At 43.9% G+C, this 18316-nt stretch overlaps 1 protein-coding gene and 1 long non-coding RNA gene across 2 annotated transcripts in view; one reads left to right on the forward strand and one right to left on the reverse strand.

The window, feature by feature from the left end:
• The window catches only part of LOC310682587, a 384385-nt gene that overhangs the window by 296919 nt on the left and 69150 nt on the right, over positions 1-18316 (reverse strand). The window lies entirely within an intron of this gene.
• The window catches only part of CYP7B1 (cytochrome P450 family 7 subfamily B member 1), a 102130-nt gene continuing 90630 nt past the window's right edge, over positions 6817-18316 (forward strand). Inside the window, exon 1 of the mRNA XM_083451182.1 lies at positions 6817-7081. Coding sequence (XP_083307308.1) covers positions 6984-7081 — 98 coding nt within the window. The 5' untranslated portion in view covers positions 6817-6983. The remainder of the gene's footprint in view (positions 7082-18316) is intronic.

The following is an 18316-nucleotide window of genomic DNA, read 5'->3' on the forward strand; positions in this document are numbered from 1 at the left end:
GGTTCACCTGCTCAGTGGTTTGATCTATGGGACAAATAGCAAAGCTGTAGCCCTACAGATAGTACTGAATTCTCTGGCTCCAGCTGATGGGAGTTGGGCCTGACCCACACTACAGCACTTTAGCAGTCATTGTTTTACCCAAATAATTCTGGGAAGAGTCATTCGTTGAAGGTGTGGGGATATGTTGGGAGACTCCTATCCCCCTCACAGTACTACAATTCTCCAAGTTCCCTGGGATTCGAAAAGGGCCGGATTTAGGTTTGATAAGGCCCTAAGCTACTGAAGGTAATGGGGCCCTTTATATGTCCATCTGTCCTTTGTCAACAACAAGCTGTTGCTGTTTTTGTGTGTTTAATATATGCTATATGGTAATTTATGGACCTAATAGGTCCATACACAACACAAAACACTGTTGCTGTATGTAGGTTTTATTTTATTTGTTTTTTATCTTATATTTTAGAAATGTACATCCAGGGTTTTTTTCCATTTGATTTTTTGGGGGGCCCCCAAGAGAGTGGGGCCCTAAGCTATAGCGTGTTTAGCTTATACGTAAATCTGGCACTGGATTCAAATGTTAAACATCTCAAAGTGTGATGGGATGGGTCAGCCTTGGAAGGTGCAGGAAGGTCCCAGGTGAGGTGTGAAATAACTTTGAATAATTGTGGTTGTACTCATAAAGGCAATAATTTCCAGAACTGTTCATTTACCAAATGTTCAAATAAAATTTCATTTTGATTACTCTGAACTATCCTGGGGAGGAAGTGCTATAGCAAACAAGCTGTTTGCTTAATGCAGGCTTCCTCAACCTCGGCCCTCCAGATGTTTTGAGACTACAGTTCCCATCATCCCTGACCACTGGTCCTGCTAGCTAGGGATCATGGGAGATGTAGGCCCAAAAACATCTGGAGGGCCAAGGTAGAGGAAGCCTGGCTTAATGCATGTAACAGGTTCCATGTACCAGTAATTATTTTTTTTAAAAAATATTTAAGCATCCTCAGAATATTATTTTGGACTTCAGGGCAAGAGGCTAGCTTAGAATATCACATTAGTTTTAGCAACAGGATATTTCAAATAATACAAAGGAACAAAGTAATTCTCTTCTCATTTAGGTTTGAACAGTTTGACAAACTTTCAATAGTATGGATGTACTTTTAGGAGGATGTTGTCACAGTGGCTGTAGTTGCTTCCAAATGAGAAGAGTTTAGCAGCAGCCAATCATCTGCTTTAAGATGGATCGTGAATAGCACTTCTCATTCTAGACTTCTGGAATCTAATTTACATTCTGTAGCCAAGCGGGCACTCCTCCTTTCCACATCCCAAGAGTGGTTTGGGGTTTTTTCATGTGGACCATTGTGTTAGGGAAAAGGTTAAATATGGAATGCCCTCCCCCTGGAAGTCTGGCTGGTGTCAACACTGCTGGCATTTCATGGAAGGCTCTTTCCAGTTTTCTATGTATTTATACATATAATTTCCATATACATTTATATTTTCAATCATACATTTTAAATACAGTATATGTGTGTGTGAGATATAATAACAATGTATATTATGATATACTATATCATACATATGCTATACTGTAACATATAATAATGTTACTTATTATACTTAAACGTGTTCCCTCTGTATCCATTTGTTAGAATAACAAAACCTGAAAATCTACCTAAAAGCATATAAATATATGATTATTCAGATTCATGTTTAAAATCATCCAGTTGTGCAGATCTGGGTGTAAATGTGGTTTTTCTTTCTGTTGCTTGATTCCCCAAACCAGTCCTTTTGCACACGGCCACTGAACAATTCAGCATCTTAACCTAACTTCAAACACATTATATCCACACAAAAAGAATACTGCCAAAGTAAGATCAGCTCACAAAAGGAAGAAACTAGGGACCAGATTAAGAAAACTGCCCCCACAAAGACAAATGGATGAAAGGGACATCCCAACCTCTTTGCTTTAATGCAGGAAGCACAGGTGGTCATCTAATGTGAGAGACAAGACAGGAAAGACAGCTAGAGAGCTTCTTTCGCCTGCCATCTCACTTCAAGTTATTTCCAATTTTACCTTTGAAGCTGAAGTTGCAGCATATAGATTAGGGATGGGGAACTTCTGGCTCTCCAGATGTTGTTGGACTCCAACTCCCTTAAGCCCCAGCAAGAAGGAGCAATGCACAGGAATTCTGGGAGTTGTAGTCCAGCAATATCTAGAGAACTACAAATTCACTATCTCTGATATAGATGGTTCCCAGTGTTTAAATTGTATCAACAAGAACCATATCCTAATTCTAGTCTAATTATAGCAAAACTATCAATTTACACAGAGCCTGTATTTGGCTCTTTCGAAGAGGATTGCAGCCAAAAAGAACCATAGCAATATCCAATGTTGCACATATTTATGCATAGGGGTCTGCAGCTGGTAGCCCACAGGCCAAATCTAGCCCACTGAGGAATGCTGTCTGGGGCCCAATTGCCCTCTTTCCTCAGCAAGATGATGAAAGGCAGGCAAACACAGAAGAGCAGTTGAAGGAGAAATATTTCTACATTCCTCACCCAAAGGCAAATTATTAACTCTGATTTTAGGAGATGGAAATATTTGCAGAGGTGATCAGTTTTCCTATGCTAAACATAAACTGGAAATGCTACACAATTGGAGGGGGGGACAGATGGTCAGTATTCTGGCTACTTATGCAAGACAGGTTACATTTTAAGATACAAAACAAGAAAAATGCATTAGGTCTGACCTCTAAAGAGTGACATCTTAATCTCCTAACAGAGCAAATTATTTCTACACAGATATGTGAAGGTTATCTGCTAGATCTGCTAGATCATTTCGTAAGAAGAAAATCTGGTTCCTGTGGGGAATCCTTCCCTGGTGCACTCAGCTCCCTCTCACCCCAAAATTAGGCTTGAAGAAAGCCTTCTGTAGCCAATAGAAGGCTTCTTTCATTTGTAAATATGCTTGCAGAGCCTGAAAGGCTGGTAAACCCTGGTGTAATGTGTGCATGCAAACCTGTGTATCATATAGGTATGCTCACTACAGAATTAGGAGCAGCTGCAACTCCGAGTGAGTGTACTCTTTTTAGAAAGCCTAGCTGTCAATGTGAATAGTACTGGAGATAAAGAGCAATGAAGACTCAAACCTGGTGCTTTGCCAGAGAGACGGATCAAGCATGCTGCTGGTCTACCAAGCACGCTGTTGCCCAGTGGCATCCCTAACCAAGCTGGCAGAGATAGTGTCTGGGTTGCAGGACCTCAAAAAGATAGTCCTGCATGACTTCAATATCCACATGAGGGCTGTGGGGGCAGCTTGAGACTTCATGGCCTCCATAACAACTATGGGTCTCTCTTAGGTGGTCACACCAGGCAAGACACACACTCAATGTGATCTTTGCTCTAAGTGGTATGAGGGATGGGGGAGAGCAATGTCATCCATATTGAATCTAATGATAACTGTAACAGTTTGTCAGGGAAGGGCAGGAGTCCGAGGAGTGGGCGGATGTGCAGGCAGAGGTGGCAAGGGAGCAGGAGCAGGATCCAGGAAAGGGGCCAACAATTTGTGGGGTTCTGTGCCACCTGTAAGGGTAGTGGAAGAGGGGAGTCAAGTTGAAGAGACATGGCAGCCAGAGAAGGGAGTGTGGGAGGCAGGAGAAGGGTTGCAGTGAGTCTCAGAGGTGGAAGAGGCAGTGAAGGTCCCAGACAGAATAGTCCCTTTGGAATATCCCCTGTCCTCCCTTCTGCTCTCTCCATGCACAAGTAGGTGTTTAAAGTGATGGAGCAGCTGGAGCTGCTGGTCAGGAGGAGTCATAAGCTGCTTGCACGCACCGTGCTGTTGCTCCAACACATCCAGATCAGAGCACAGAACTAGATAGCTAGTTAGCATGTGCAGAACTGATGTTAACTGTGGGAAATATTCGGCCTCATATAACCAACATGCAAAACTCTAATTAATGCACGAAAGGATTAAGAACATAGAGTAAGCTGTCCTGCCAGGCTTAGCTAGGTCACACGCCCTCACTGTTGGAGAAAGGGTTACCAAACTCTTTGTTCTCTCACTTTCCACCATCACTTTCCTTCTACAATGTGATCCCTTTCACTGAGGATGTCTAAGCTAGATGCTCTAAGCTTCGCCCACATGGCTTTCGAAAGCCATCTCTGTGTTTCTACACAAATAATATAGAAGCTCCTAGCATTTTGGGAAACTAAGTTGTACTGCCTGTCTTTTCTTGCTGCTATATGGAAAAGCACATGAATCTGACCTTTGAAGAGATTGTAAATAAACCTTTTTCAACTTACCAAAAGTATGGACTCTTTCTATGCTAAGGGAAAATAGGAGTGCCATGGTGTTTGGGATACTGTGTATATTTCTGGTCACTTCAACTCTAAAATGACATTGTAGAGCTGGAAAGGATTCAGAAAGGGGCAACCAAAATGATCAAATAGTTGAAGTGAATCCTCCATGAGGAAAGGTTGCAGTTTTTGGGACTTTTTTTAGTTTAGAGAAAAAATGAGTCAGAGATGACATGTATAAGATTATGCAAGGCATTGAGAAAGTGGCCAGAGAAATGATTTTATCCCTCTTTCTGCACACGAGGTTGAGATGTTCACTGAACTCTCTGCTGTGACCCCCAGGTCTCGCTCCTGGTCAGTCCCTGCCAGTTCAGACTCCACTTAACTCATGTTAAGCGGTATATCAAATTGTACCTTGTTAAAAGCTTTTTGAAAGTCCAAGTATGCTATGAAAGCCAGATCACCTCTTATATACATGCTTGTTGACAGCGCAGTCTTTAGCATATGCGCCATTGGGGTGTGAAGATCTGCCCAGTGCCCCCAAATTTAATTTAGCCCCCCAATTAACTTTTATTATCCATATGTCAGATACCACGCTTACGCCTTATCTCTTGTTTACAAAAGAAGGGAGGAAAAAGAAACAAACTTTTTTATTTGCTCATTTATTTACAATACACTTATACAGTGGACGCTCGGGTTGTGAACGTGATCCATACGGGAGGCACATTTGCAACCCACAGCATCCGCAACCTGCAGTGCCGCGTCTGCGCACGTGCAGGTTGAGATTTGGCACTTCTGTGGATGCGCAAAGTGTGATTTAGCGTTTCTGTGCATGCGTGAGCACCGAAACCCAGAAGTACAGTGGTACCTCGGGTTAAGTACTTAATTTGTTCTGGAGGTCCGTTCTTAACCTGAAACTGTTCTTAACCTGAAGCACCACTTTAGCTAATGGGGCCTCCTGCTGCTGCCGTGCCACCGGAGCACAATTTCTTAACCTGAAGCACTATTTCTGGGTTAGTGGAGTCTGTAACCTGAAGCGTATGTAACCTGAAGCGTATGTAACCTGAGGTACCACTGTAACCTGTTCCGGTACTTCCAGGTTTTGGCGCGTCTGTAACCCGAAAACCCGCAACCTGAAGCGTCTATAACCTGAAGTATGACTGTACTTAAGTATGCAACACCACCACACAAACTTATAAGTATTGTTTAGGCACCTACTTAGGAGGAACATCAGTCGTGTCAAAGGTGCCGCTGACCCCGTTGCCGTATTGCAGCTCAGTACAATATGTAACATAATATTTTGATGTAAGTTAATTTTGAATGCACGGTGCCATTGTGAATGACACGCACTGTCATTGATTCAAGCACCACCATTGTGAATGACAAGTGCTGCTGCTGGCGCTGTGCATCTTTGGTAAATGGGTGCACAAAGTCGAAAGTCCTTTAGTGAAACTGTAGGGATACATTTCGGTAATACCTAGGTATATATGTATTTTGTTTTTCTAGCTTGATCAAAATTATTTATTATTTCATAACAGGTAGATAGTTAAGAGCTTAGGCGGCTTCAGCGGTGGGCGCCTGGCGCCCCCCAGAATTCGGCGCCTGGGTGCCCTACACCCTTTGCACCTCCCGAAAGACGGCCCTGCTTGTTAACACTCTCAAAGAACTCTTTAAGAAGTTTGTGAGACACGACTTGCCCTTGCAGAAGCAGTCCTGGTTCTGCTTCAGAAAGGCTTATTTTATATGCTTGGTTATTTTATACGTACCCCTACTTTCCACCAGTTTTCTGGGACAGACATTGAGCTGAGCAGCCTGTAATATAAAGATTCCTTTTTAAAAGAGGGGTGTTACATTAGTTACTTTCCAGTGCTCAGGTCTGGAGCCTTATCTGATGTTCTTTTGGTGTGTGTGTGTGTGGGGGGGTGAACAGTAAGGCTAAAATCCAACTTCAGCTACACTGAACGGAACTTATTTTACTTTCAAATAGTGATGCATTGTGTTATATTGACGCAGAACACCAGCCTTCTCTCTTCCCTTTCCCTTGCGCTGAAAACAATCGCAGGTCTGGATTAGGAGCTCTGTCAGGATCTGTTAGTAGTCTGGTAAATAAATTACTAGATCAGCAGATGCGCTGCGGAGCCTGAATACAACAGGCGAGATTCAACAAAATCCCGTAAAAAACATACACCCAGAAACTGATTCTTTCTCAGGCCGCCGCTTTCCCCAGACATCAGGGCGACGATCTGCCTTCTTTGCTTTCTGGAGCAGCTTCTGTGGAATAATAATCATCCTCCTTCGCTCCTCGCGGCCAGCTCTCGCCAGCTTCCTTCCTTCTCTCCTCCAATGGGAAGCCGGACCCTGAGATCCAACTTCCCTGGGGAAGGGAGCGCGCGGGGTCTTTGCCCGTCTCTTCCGCGCTTCCCAAGCGGCTCTTCCAGTCGCTCTCCTTCGACGGTGGGGCGGTGCTGGGATTTTCCCTCGGGCCGCCCCACTGCGCTCGCCTTCCAATCGGAACGCCGTTGTTGCTCGGTTTTTTTCTTTTCCCCGTCGCTGTCCAAACTTCCTGTAACGCTGCGGGAGGGAACCGGGAGCGGGAGTTCCCTGGCGGGAGATGCCTGAAGTTTGCTGGCAGAGAGGGAGGTCTCTGCTGCGGGAAGAGCGACAGAAGCACGTCGAAGGAGCCGAGCTCCCCCAAAATGGGCCTCCTCGAGCTGCTGTCCCCTCGCACCTACGGCCTGGCGCTCGCTACTGCTCTGGCGCTCTGGGCGCTCTGTGTTTTCTGCAGGCGGAAAAGGTAAGAAAGGAGGAGAGAGATCGCCTGGCTGCAGTGCCGTCGCTCTGCTGGCTGCAGGAGATCGCAGCAGGGTTGTTGAGATCCTGCAGGACTGGAAGACCCGGCAGAGTCAAGGGGAACTTGGATCCCGTTTCAAAGTTGGCTTTGATGCACCAAGGTTAACTTTGCAGAAAACGAAGGGGGAAAGAGAGCGATTGTGTCCCGTAACGATTAGCAGATTTATAGATCCACTTAACGCTGTTATCTTGTTAAACTGGCACCACACATGCATACTCTCTCTTATTTTGAGTTTGCTGCAACGACCGGGGGCGATTTCTCTGGGACATTTCCTACACGAGAGGCGTCAGGTTTTACCAGGGAGTGTTGTAGGTTCTGGGGACTTGGCAACATGATTTGGGTGGCCCCTCGAGCATTCACCTTTCCACAAATCCCCAGAGCCACACCGCCGCGGGAGAGTGAATGAGAGCCATCCCAGACGGTTGCTCAATGGGCAAAGGGGGCGTTGGCAACAGGTTTTCTTTCACATATCTGATTTCCCCATGAAAGGGCAAAACTGGATGGAGTGCAGGCGAATGCAACCTGGCATTTTGAGGCCAGCAATGTTGCTGCAACAAAGTTGGTGGATGCATGAGAAGTAACTACCCCAAAATAAGCACCCAAAAGGCCTGTAGTGGGCCTTTTGCTTGTGTGCCCCTCCTCTGGTCTTTTTATTTCAATTCCTTTCCTGATGACTCCTAGCATGGAATTTGCCTTCTTCACATCTGCTGCACACTGGATTGGCCTCTTCATCAGTCTATATGCTGTGACCCCATGATCTTGTTCCTGGTCAGTCACTGCCAGTTCAGATCCCACGTGCATTTGTTTACACTGAATTGCATTTGCCATTTTCGTGTCCATTCACCTGGGTTGAAGAGATTCTTTTGGAGCACGTTGCAATTCAATTTTTCTTTTATTTTTTTGTTTTAATCACCCTGAACAATTTCATCAACAAACTTGGCTGCCTCACTGCTCACCCTGTTCACCTTGAAATCTACATAATTTATGGACAAGGTATAAAACACAGGTCCTAATACCTGTCAGCATCGCCCTTGAGCCAGTGCCACTAACTGGACTAATCCACTTCAGCCCCGACTGGGCTAGGCGAGCTGGGTAGCACTTCCAGAGACCACCTTCTGCACAGGAACAGGTCAAAGTGCTGTGGACTCACAGCTTAGAGTTGTGAGCACCGGATTCACTTCCACAAGTAGACAGTCGTCGCACAGCAGAGTACAGCAGAGTCTAGCAGAGTCTATAAACAACTTGGAGAGCAGCTCTGTAGAATATCTTCTTTATTCTATCTACAACTATAATACACAACTATATACAGAGCTATATGAGGTCTAAGCAAAATGAATGCTGAACTGCACTGAGTGTCTGCAGCTGCTCTTAGCAGCAACCTTATCTATTCACACAATCTCTAACACTCAGTCTCTCTCTCTCTGACACACACACTGACTGACTGACTGACTGACTGACTCACTGACTGAGTACTTGATGTGGTGCTAGAGCAGAATAAGTAGAGAGCAGAACACGCCTCCTCCTCTCTGCAGAATCAGCAGACTCCTCAGGAGATTCTTGGATATGGGAGGGGTGAAATCTCCTCAATACCAATCATTGGATGCCCATGGGAATCCCACAAACAGGGCATCAGTGTTACAGTGCTCTCCCTACTTGTGATTCTCAGCAACTGCCATTCAAATGCATACTGTCTCTGAGGTGGAACATAGCTATTGTGGCCACAGATGGCCTTATCATTCATATCCCGGTACTTGTCTACCAATACTTGTGGGACTCCACTTTCTACACCTCTTCATTGGGAGAACTGTCTATATGGTTCTATTCTGTGCTTCCTGTTTCTTAACTACTTCCTGATCTACAACAGGATCTTTGATGAGACATTTTGTCAAAAGCTTTTCAGAAGTTCTAATATACTATGTCAACTGAGTCACACTTAGCTATATGCCTGTTGACATTATTAAAGCATTTTACAAGATAGTGAGGCAGGACTTGCAGAAGCCATCTTGGCTGTGCTTTGGTAGGCTTGCAATACATTACGAAAATTCTTGACGTGTCCTTGCTTTCGGGTGTAAAAAAGGTGTCATTTTGCTGAACTGGCAAAATGTCATGGAAAACCTGGATATATGGCAACACGATGGAAAAAGCAGTTCAAAAAGCTTAGATTCCCCCCCCCCCCCAAAAAAAAGCTGAACAATTTCATGGGTGTCAGGAATTTTACTTTTTGAAAGTAAAATTGGCAAAGCTTGTTCTCTGTGTGCTTGGTTATTTTATCTTTAACGATTCATCTATGAGGCCTAGAACATCATTCCTTGTCACCACTTTTTTGTTGCAGTTCCTCAGACTCCCTCTCTGCAAAAGTTAGTTCAGGCACAGCAACCTGACAAATGCTTCTCTGCATTCTCCTTATCCTCCTTTATCACACCTTTGACTCTTGTCATCCAAAGGCCCAGCTCTCTTCCTAGCTGATAATCTATTGCTGATGTATTTAAAGCATTTTTTTTTTTTGCTTGGGCTTTTATGATTTTAGCAATGTGCTCTTCATATTCCTAATTAGCATTCATTATTGTTTGTGTCAGGATTCTTCTTCCCTATAACACCTCACCCCCCTGAGAAGCCTTGGGTACCCGGAATGGTTCCTTAGTCCAGATTCTGCCTGTGTGATCACAGGATCCCGTTTATTATAAGCAGCACTTATAACTTTGCTCTACTTCCCCGGCTTGCCTCTCACAGGCGTTTCCCTTGTTTTTCTCGTCTCTCCCTGGGGCAAAGGTTCTCCTTCTCCTAGCTAACTACTTTCGCCTCACCTACCTCCTTGTGTTTTTGCTCCTGCTGCTATCACACGCCCCCATGCCCGCCTGCCAGCCTTATATCACGCTACTGTGAGTGTGTGAGGGCATTCCCCATGCTATCTTCACAACATGCCACTCCCTGTCCCTGGAAGCCTGCCTGCATTTCTTTTTGCCAGTGTTAGCTTCTTTTCGTTCCCATTCCATTTTCTAAAGGAAGTTTTGCTTCTGGTAGCGTACTTGACTCTGCTTGTTACCTTCTGTTGAGGGGCTGCAGAGGGGAAAGGATTGGAGCCAGAGTTGTGCCTGCACTCATCCCAGAGTGGGCAAATGAGAATAGGCCATGTCCACATCTCCATGCTACAGAGGTGGCTCTGCTTCTTCCTCTGTGCTCTTGCCCAGAGGATGAGAAAAGATGAGAGGTTTGCTCCTGGCATGAGCAGCTGCTTCTGTCTCCCTCTGGTCAGAGTAGTGGTGGGGATTTGGCCCTGTGGGACCAACCTTCTTTGCTGCACCATCCAGAGAGAGGCAGGGCAGGCAGATGTGGTGGATTGTGGTCTCCAGCAGCACCACAGACTGAGCCTGCCACAGCCACGGCTCACAGAAAGCATGTGAGTGAGAGAAGGCAATGGCTATTCCTCCAGTCCCAACAACTGTTGCTCGCTCTCTTTCTCTACGTGGCCGAGAGAGAGAGAGAGCAAGAAGTGGCGGGACTGCAGGAATAGCTATTGCCTTATCTCGCTCACATACTTTCTGGGTGGTTGTTGTGGCAGGCTCAATCTTTACCTCCACCCCACTGAGAGCAAGAAGGGAGGTAGCAGAGGTTGTTTCTTGTAGCTTCCACTCGCCTTGTGCCACTTGTCCTCTCAGCCTGAGCAGGAAGAGCTACTCTTACATGGCAAAGTCTTATTTAATGGCGTGAGTCTGCATCTGCTGTGTCTGTAGATACACAGCCTTTTGATTAAAATGCAATATGTAAACTGAAGTAAAGATGTGCATCTTTGCCCAGGCCTTTGAGGGAGTGGGATGTTGCATTGAGGAGTCACACGTTTTGGCCTTTTAGTTTTTTATTATTATTTTGAATCATACCTTTAGGCAGTTTTATGTTTATGCTTTCTTTATGGGAGGTTGGCAGAAATCAGAAATTATCAGTTGGTGTTATACGGGATCACAGAGTGGGCCTCTTGGATCTCCTTAGGGTGGGGGCCCTCCAAGATACAATGCCACACCTCACAAAACTCAGTGTTTAGTTGGAAACAGTGGTGGCACCAGAGTAATTGAAAGTGGGCATGGTGAGAGGTGAAACTTTGCTAAAACCTATAAACTAGCCCATTCTTTGGAGAAGTCTTCTTGTTCCCTCATTATGTGGCTGTTGTACAACACACACACACAAAACTGCAGTGAAATAAATAAGAGTATGTGCATATTTTCACGTTCACTTGCTTTGGTGTTTTTACAATGCAGTTTTGAAGTGCTCCTGTTTATAAAGGCTCCTGTTTATAGGGAATCCCAGCACACAGGCTAGAGATTAAATGTACCAGTAATGTTTGCCATATGAAGAACAATGTTGTGTAAGTTTGCTTCCAGATAATAATTACCTAACATTATTCTACAGGAAACCATTTCCCTGAATTAAGCTATATTTATAAAACAAAGGCAGGGATTCTGTGGTCCTTCAGATGTCATTGGACTGTAGCTCCTCTCATCCCTGCTATTAGCTATGATCTCTGGAGCTGGTGACATCCAACAAGAAGAGTTTCCCATTCCTGCCCTAGAACATCATTTCCTTCTTTGTGACAAATTATAGGTCTACTAACATCTCTTTTCAACCAAATGAGCCAAAAGTCGAACTCCACTTATGTAAAACATCTGTGTCTGTATCCATATATGATCGTTTTTCTGCTTTGATCCAGTCTCAGAAAGCATGGAAGATGTATCCTTCTGTCTTTTCATTTTTATGCCTTCATTTTTATTGCCGAATAGCAAATGTAAATATATGGTTTGTGGCCATTGATAGCCTCTCTGAATTTGTCTACTCCTCTTTTGTGTGAAGAAGTACTTTTTGACATCACTGATGGTGGCTCTTGAAGAACATCAGAATCCTACCATAGGTAGGAATACTGCAACCCCTCCAACTTTATTCATAGATCTCATTGCCTCAATAGCTTTGGCTAGAAAGCTTGGAACCAAAAACATAACACTGTATTTTTGAGATCGTAGAGTTGTGTACCAGCTCAGTGAAAACACCATTCTTTGTTCTTAACTATGAGCATTTATCCAGCAAATACGTTGTGGATGTTCTGTTTATGGTCTTATTCTTAAAGGGAGATTGCCCTGTTTTCTGCTTACTTTTTTCTGTTCTGCACATGCCAGGGACTCTATTTTTTTTTTAAAAAAAATCCATCTATGAATATATAATTGTTTCAGGATGTATTAGAGTGAGTTAGATAAACTATTGCCTCATTCTGGTTTAGTGCACACATTTGGAAATCCTGTTTGTATATTTTTGCAGTCTTTGGAGAGCGTCTGGGCTATTGGTATTACTTTTGAGCCAAGAACGCTTCTGCCATTTTTACCTTTCAAATTGTGTCTTTTAATATCTTCAGAGGCTCAAATGGCCCATTTAGAGGAAGGATGTGAATGGCAAATGACTAATTCTATACCTAAAAGGATGTTAGATGTTTTTAATTGAAAGGAAAATAGCAAGAAGGTTTTACTAGGTTATAAAATGTTAACGGCAGAAGAGAGTGTAGCATTGAAAACACTCTATTTTCGTTGCCATGCCATAGTAATGTACACTACTTATTGCCTTTTTCATGATCATTCTCATTCAGTAGCTTATTGCTTTTCATGCTAGGTCGTTTATGCTCGAGAGATTAGATTTTGGTAGGAACATCCACCTAGAGAAGGGGCCTCCAACATTTTTCAGCCAAAGGGCACAGCTGGAATTTTGAGAGAGGGCACCACCACCTCTGGTTCTTCCCTCCCCACCCAGACAGTGTATATGCATATGTGCACACAAAAATGATTTAAGTATTTTATGAAGCATGGGGAGAAGTGAGATCCAGGAGAAATAAAATGGATCCTCTTGAATTTGCATGATTTTACACAGAGCCATCCCCTACCCAAAAGAATACCATCAAATTAAACTATACATTGGTAGATTGCACAGTAAAAATTGCAGAACTTGCCAGCACCACTAAAGACTAAGAAAAGGCATACATTCATGATTTTTACACAAGATGGCAAGAAAACCATACACAAAAAGCCACAGAACACATTTGTGGGTCAAGAGGTGACCTGATGACTCATAAGAACCCATGTTTTTGCTGCATGGCAACACTGAAGAGTACCAAATCAGTAATTTTTAAATGTTTGCTCAATGTTAGTTGGGCTATGTATGTGTGTGCTTGTGTGTGAAAACTACACAACTTCAAGATGATTCATTTAATTGAATCCAGTTTGTGTGCGTACATACACATGCAAATATCTCTCACGTAGCATCTCACTTTCTTCCCTTTGCCACTCCCAGACTCTCATTACTCCCTCCCATCAGATGTCAAGGAAATAAACAACTATCTGACTTTTAGAAGACATCTGAAGGCAGTCCTGTTTAGGGAAGTTTTTAATGTTTGATGTTTTGTTGTATTTTTAATATTTTGTTGGAAGCCACCCAGAGTGGTGTGAGAAACCCAGTCAGATGGGCGGGGTATAAATTATTATTATTATTATTATTATTATTATTATTATTATTATTATTATTTTCTCCTAGATCACTCTCTTTTTCTTCCTACTCCACCCTGCCCCCTTTTCCTGGTCACTCTTCCCTCTGTTCAACTGGTCTGACCCTTAAAACAATTAGACTGAAAAAGGAAGTGGGATTGAGTAGCATTCTTTCAACTTTCTCCTTCAGCTTTACACGCTTTCCAAGGAAGAAAAAAGGAGGCAGTGAGGGGAATGCTCAGAGACTTTGCTGGCAGTAAGGAAGTCCTCAAGGCCATCATAGTGTCCATGGATGTGGTGCTGGCGACCCTTAGAGGCACACTGCTAGAGGCACTGCTTGGGACCAATGAGAATTGGAGTCTAACAAATGGAAAGCAACACATTGACTATCCACATAGGTCCATCCAACCATCATTTTTTCCCCTTGCTAAGAATATAAGAAGAGCCATGTCAGATCAGGCCCAAGACCCATCTAATCTAGAATCCACTTCTCATAGTGCCCAACCAGATTCCTGTAGGAAGCCCACAAATTCTTAATCTGCTTTGATAGACAATGGGTTGTCAACCTGTTTGGACTAGCTCATTTTAAATTTCAGAAGAAGGTTGGGGTAGCCAGTAAAAGAAAATGGGTGCCATGAAGGGGGAAGAACCATGGGGAGTATAAAAAAGGTAAAGGGACCCCTGACCATTAGGTCCAGTTGTGGCTGACTCTGGGGTTGCGGCGCTCATCTCACTTTATTGGCCGAGGGAGCCGGTGTACAGCTTCCGGGTCATGTGGCCAGCATGACTAAGCCGCTTCTAGCGAACCACAGCAGCACACGGAAATGCCGTTTACCTTCCCGCTGGAGCGGTACCTATTTATCTATTTGCACTTTGACGTGCTTTCGTCCTAGGCTCTGTGGTTTAACCCACAGCGCCACCCTCATCCCTATGGGGAGCATAGCATAACACAAAATGAGAGAAATAAACAGCCCTGACAGCCTTATTCACAAGACGTTACCTATACCCTGCTGGTCTTGATTATGGAGATCACACCTACCTCCCCACACCACCCACTGATGCTGTTGCTGCCTAATAACAAAGAACATTCCTCAGTACCAGGGAAAAAATAGCCACACCTCTCTCACTTCACAGAAATCACATAGAAGGTGCCTGCATCCTTTGCCCCATAATATTTGTTCTGGGAGACTTAAACCCCCCCCCCAAAAAAAACCAAAACAAATGGAAGCTCAGAGTTTGGGGCATCTCTCCAAGGGAAGCCTTCATAGGCATCATGGCACCTGCAGATACTTGGTTGGTGACCCCTGGTTTAGAGTTCTACTAATAGAGGCAGATACTGTTTCAGGCATGCTGATTTACTGTCGATGGTCCCTTAATATTTAATAATATTTGCTTTCCTTTGTTAAGTTTTGTGTATTGTAACCTGCTTTGATTATTGTCTTCATAGAAAAGTGAGGTATAAATATTCAGTAAATTTAAATAAGGATCCCAGGGTGCTCTGGGCTGTAATAGAATGTGGCTAATGTAGGCAGACATATTCGATGACACTTGGATGTAAAGGTAAAAGGACCCCTGACCATTAGGTCCAGTCGTGGCCGACTCTGGGTTTGCGGCGCTCATCTCGCTTTATTGGCCGAGGGAGCCGGTGTACAGCTTCTGGGTCATGTGGCCAGCGTGACTAAGCAGCTTCTGGCAAACCAGAGCAGCACATGGAAACACTGTTTACCTTCCCGCCGGAGTGGTGCCTATTTATCTACTTGCACTTTGACATGCTTTCGAACTGCTAGGTTGGCAGGAGCAGGGACTGAGCAACAGGAGCTCACCCTGTCATGGGGATTCGAACCGCTGACCTTCTAATCAGCAAGTCCTAGGCTCTGTGGTTTAACCCACAGTGGACTGCAGGATAATTGTGTACTAGAAGTTTGAGGGACAACTTGAAAAGTGTTATTCACACAGAATCTCTGCTGCAAACCTCTTTAACAAAACAGTTCTCTCTCCATCTCTCCCCCCCCCCCCCACTTTAATCAGGGGGCTAAATGGCATCTTCATAGTTTCTCCTGTTCAGCCAGTCAAGTTCTCCTCCGGCTCTCTTCTAAATGAACCTGCCTTTTCATTCAACTGACAAAATGAGTTCTGACCCATGAAATGTTACGTTAAAGTATATTTCTTAGTCTGTTACACTGCTACAAGATTAGCATGTATGGAATTAGCCCTGCTTATATAAACAGTGGAGAACCCGAAGCCCACCAAATAGTGTTGTACCACAACTCCCATCACTCCCAGCCAGCATGGCCAATGGTCTGGGATGATGGAAGTTGTAGTTCAGCAGCATCTGGATGGCCATAGGCTCCCATCCCTGATGCACCCACTTGGAATTTCTGGGGGACAAAATGGTGTCCTCAAATAACCCATTATTTGGGGAAAGGGATATTTTTGATAGGATTATTAGAACATCTCCAAGGGCTTGTAAACATCTTGAGACACGTTTCTCAAATCTGATCACATATATTACCATGATTTAATTAAAGTATGTATTTAAGAAATATTTCTGTTGCGGCTTGCTTTAATGTCTACTGACAACTACAAGGTAGGTGATTTATATCTAGAAATCGATGCCAGTTTCAATTTCTTCCTTATCTAATAACATATTGTTCACACCTTTTATAATCTTAAGGCTAAGTAGGTTAATTATGTTGCAATATATATAATTATAAACACCACATAATAGTATCATACAAGCATGCTGTTGGGCAATGTTCTTTGAAGTGCCATATCCATGTCCATAGCTGCCTTCGTTGTTTTTCTTCTGCTGAGTTTCAGGGAATCTCCCATTCAACCTGTTCTCTGGTTCTTTCTCTCTCTGGACTTTTTTTTGGTATTTTTTTTTAAAGGAATCTTTCAAGGTACCCTATTTTTATGGCAGGAAAACAAATGTCTCTTCCCATTTTGCTTTTAATAGTAGCTATAAAAATAATTCACATTTAAATAAACTACTTGGCTGACATCTAGCATTCTATGCTTTTGTGTTTGCACAAATCAAAACTGAGAAGAGTGCTGTTTCTTTCTTCCTCTTCTTTTTTTTTAATTTTTTTTTTATATCCCGCCCTCCCCAGCCAAGACTGGGCTCAGGGCAGCTAACACCCAATATAAAAACAAGTTCATTGAAATACAACTTAAAAACAAGATTGAAATACAACATTAAAACATTAAAATACAGCCTCATTTCAATGGAAACCCAAATCCACAGGAGGAGAAAGGAAAAAAGAAGAGGGGGAGGGAATCAAATTGATTCCGAGCTGAAGGCCAGGTGGAACAACAAGAAATCAGATCCTGCAGGGCCCTGGTCTCATGAGACAGAGCGTTTCACCAGGTCAGAGCCAGTGTTGAAAAGGCCCTGGCTCTGGTTGAGGCTAATCTGTCTTCCTTAGGGCCCGGGACCTCTAGGATGTTGCTATTTATGGACCTTAAGGTCCTCTGTGGGACATACCAGGAGAGGCGGTCCCGTAGGTACGAGGGTCCTAGGCCATGAAGGGCTTTAAAGGTCAAAACCAGCACCTTAAATCTGACCCTGTACTCCACCGGGAGCCAGTGCAGCTGGAGAATCACTGGGTGAATATGCTCCCATGGCAGAGACCCCGTGAGGAGCCTCGCTGCAGCATTCTGCACCCGCTGGAGTTTCTGGGTCAGCTTCAAGGGCAGCCCCGCGTAGAGTGAATTACATTGGTGAAGCCTGGAGGTGACTGTCACATGGAGCAATGTGGCCAGGACGGGGTGGGAAAGGTAAGGGACCAACTGCTTGATGTGGCAAAGGTGGGAAATGTTGGTTTGCAGTACTGACTTGTACTTGTGAATTCAAATCCAGGAATTCAATTTTCTGTGGGATTGTTTGTAATAGATCCTTTTGTTTATTTTGAATTGTAGGTTCAGGTTTTGACCTGTAAAATGCTTCTGGAAAGTGAGTTGATAGGATGATCACTTTTTATAACAATGCACTATTAATCCATGAAAGGGTAAATTCCAAAGGCTTTGAGTCCTGGTTTAAACCCTGGAGGTCTTGGTCTTCCTAAAGAGGTCTTTTGCCCTCTATAGGCATGATGTCACCACACATAAACCATGTGGTCAGTGTCAAATTTAAGCATCACTGGTGTGGTGTAGTGGTTAATAGCAGCAGTCTTGTAATCTGAGGAATCGGGTTCGCATCTCCGCTCCTCCACATGCAGCTGGTGGGTGACCTTGGGCCAGTCACACTTCTCTGAAGTCTCTCAGCCCCACTCACCTCACAGAGTGTTTGTTGGGGGGGGGGAGGGAAAGGAGAATGTTAGCCGCTTTGAGACTCCTTAAAGGGAGTGAAAGGCGGGATATCAAATCCAAACTCCTCCTCCTCCTCTTCTTCTTCTTCTTCTTCTTCTTCTTCTTCTTCTTCTTCATAGTCTTGCCATCTTGATATGACAGCAGTCTGCGTCCCCTGGTATGCTGGCATACTAGAGTCTATGATAAGCACCTTTTAAAACATGCTGACCATGTTTTGAAACCACGTTTTTGAGATGCTCACCATTTAGACCATCTATTGGAAACAAAATATACATTTAAAATTCCGCTGTGCTAACATCAAGTTAGCCTGCATTTTTGTGCATGTGGCTTTTCTAGATTCTCTGAATTTATCTTATTC

Source organism: Podarcis tiliguerta (genome assembly GCF_965153285.1).
Source record: "Podarcis tiliguerta genome assembly, chromosome: 7".
In the NCBI taxonomy this organism is placed as follows: Eukaryota; Metazoa; Chordata; class Lepidosauria; order Squamata; family Lacertidae; genus Podarcis; species Podarcis tiliguerta.